The 2,488-nt window shown below is 35.8% G+C and overlaps 1 protein-coding gene across 1 annotated transcript in view; it reads left to right on the top strand.

The window, feature by feature from the left end:
* Window positions 1–1,959: 1,959 nt before the first annotated feature.
* The window catches only part of LOC119408713 (protocadherin gamma-A4-like), a gene marked incomplete at its 3' end in the record, with an annotated part of 3,180 nt that continues 2,651 nt past the window's right edge, over window positions 1,960–2,488 (top strand). Inside the window, exon 1 of the mRNA XM_037675554.1 lies at window positions 1,960–2,378. Within this exon, the coding sequence (XP_037531482.1) occupies window positions 1,960–2,378 (419 nt within the window). The remainder of the gene's footprint in view (window positions 2,379–2,488) is intronic.

Raw genomic sequence — 2,488 nt, 5'->3', positions numbered from 1 at the left:
GTGTGTTTCAGCTCAGACACACTGAAGAGTGATGTAGTGGTTTTCCCTGCAGCGTTTCCACCTGTAGATGCTGAACTCATCAGTATTAACGGAGGAGACATTTTTACCAGAACTCAGACTTTACCTAACTCTGACAAGGTAGGCAGCCATTGATATCTGTGCTTTGAATGTTTTCTGTAAGAAGTGTGCAATGTGGAACTTTGATAGCTTTTTTTCTGTTTGTGGATGTGCTTTATGGCATCAGTTGGTTTGATATTTACCTGCTTTTTTAGCTTTGTTTTTATAAGACATGCCCAGGACTCTTAATAAATACAATTCTGCATTTTAATAGACATATTTAGGATTAGATTTAGGTCCTCACCTATCGGCTTCAGAAAAATATAAAACTTCAGACTGTGTACAGTATATGCTGATTCCAGCCAATGAAACATTTTTATCTTAAACAACCACAGTGACTATCATAGGCCACAATCACCTTCTTTTAATCAGAAACCCAATTAGATTTTGTTTTTTTTGAAGAGGGGTATATAAATACAAACAGATTTTGTCATACAGTATACATGTACAGGCTAGTATTATGGAAATGCAAAGAGGGGTATTTTTGAGCTATTTTCTTCAATTTGTTTGTTTTATTTTAGTTTTTCTAACAATACCAGATTTAAACTTACCTATTAACTATAGTTTTGAAAAATAGAACATGTGAAAATATTTTTATTCAGTAATTTGTTTTCTTTAATCACATTAGCTATATAGAATCAATCCATTTTAATTCGCAATGTGGTTTAATTACGCTCTCCTTGGTACTGAAGTCGCAACATACCAATTGTTTATTTTGGTCTAATAAAACTATCTTTTGATAAAATAGCCTGCAATTTTGTATTATTATAGTAATTATAATTGTACGTTTATTTATGTCTAACGATACTGTGAAAAGATTTTGTTCAATTACAGTACTTGATTTTTATTAATTTCTCACCACGTTTTTCAATTGTAAGATACCATTCTTAAATAGATAGTTGTCCTTTATTTGTTTATGTCATGCATGTTTAATTGAGTGAAGTGAAGTTTTTTTTCACATATATATATATATATATATATATATATATATATTTATACATTTTTAGTATATATAATGGAACTAGAATGTTAAAAAAAAAAAAAAGCATCCAGGCAGGATGGATTGGATGGAGAAAAGTTTTAAGAGTGATTTGTGACAAATGGGTGTCAGCAAAAGACAAAGGCAACATTCCCAACAGTGAGACCTGCTATAGTGTGTATTGAGTCACTGACACTGACAAAATGACATAAGAATTTGAAGTAACATAAATTAAGATGTTGTGGTTCTCCTATGAGTGATAAAGATGCATACGATTAGGAATGAGATCATCAGAGGTACAATATAGGTTGAAGAATGAAAGATACAATTTGAGAGGCCAGACTGAGATGTTTCAGACATGTCCAGAGGAGGGACAGTTGGTATATTAGTAGACGGATGTTATAAATGTATCTGCCAGGAAAAGACAGAGGAGAAATATCGATGTGTTTAGAGAAGATATGGAGTAAAGTCAGAGGATGCAGAAGACAGACTGAGATGGAGAATGATTCCATGTGGTGACCCCTTAAGAGAGAAAAGCTGAAAGAATAACAATAAGAAGAAAACAAAGTAGTTAGTAGGTCAGCATGTGTTGCAGTTTTATTGAATGCAACATACTTGAGACGGTGTCTAATTGTTACCACAAGAGGTCGCTCGAGACCGTTAGACTGAACTAGTTTGCTCTTGCGCAACCAATCCAATGTGTAGGGAGAGAGAGGAAAAACCCGTCGTCCACCATCAGTTGCCTTCACTCTCGTTTGTACTCTAGAAAGAGCAGAAGTCTGAGATATAATCACACCCAAAAAAGGAAGCTATTCATTATGGAATAATATTCTGCACCTTGATGTTTCTATCCCACATCAACAATGTTTTTTGGAAGTCGAGACGGATCCGCCTGGATTTTTTTGCTCGCGCTGCTTTGTCTTTGTGACTGCTCTGCCTCGCAGTTAACCTATTCGATCTCCGAGGAGCTGAACAAAGGGACAGTAGTGGGCAACATTGCAAAGGATTTAAATCTGAACATACAGAATCTGGAGACCAGAGATTTACGCATCGTATCGAGTTTCAGTAAGACGTACTTTGATGTGAATTTACGCACGGGGAACCTTTTTGTCTCTGACAGGATAGACAGAGAGGAGCTTTGTCCTCATGTGGATAAATGCTCCATCAAAATACAAGCTGCTTTAAACAATCCAATGAATGTGCACAGGATAGAGATACATATTCTAGACGTAAATGATAACCCGCCATTATTTGAAGAGCACTCGCATGTGTTGGATATTTCAGAATCGATGTCGCCAGGGGAAAGATTTCCACTCCCTGTAGCTGTGGATGCAGACATCAGCAACAATGCTGTAACGAGCTACAAGCTGACACAAAATGAACATTTCTCTC

This window comes from Nematolebias whitei, chromosome 4 (genome assembly GCF_014905685.2).
Source record: "Nematolebias whitei isolate Nwh7 chromosome 4, NemWhi1, whole genome shotgun sequence".
Lineage (NCBI taxonomy): Eukaryota > Metazoa > Chordata > Actinopteri > Cyprinodontiformes > Rivulidae > Nematolebias > Nematolebias whitei.
The sequence above is the reverse complement of the archived record's forward strand: the minus strand, read 5'-3'. Positions and strand labels throughout refer to the sequence as shown.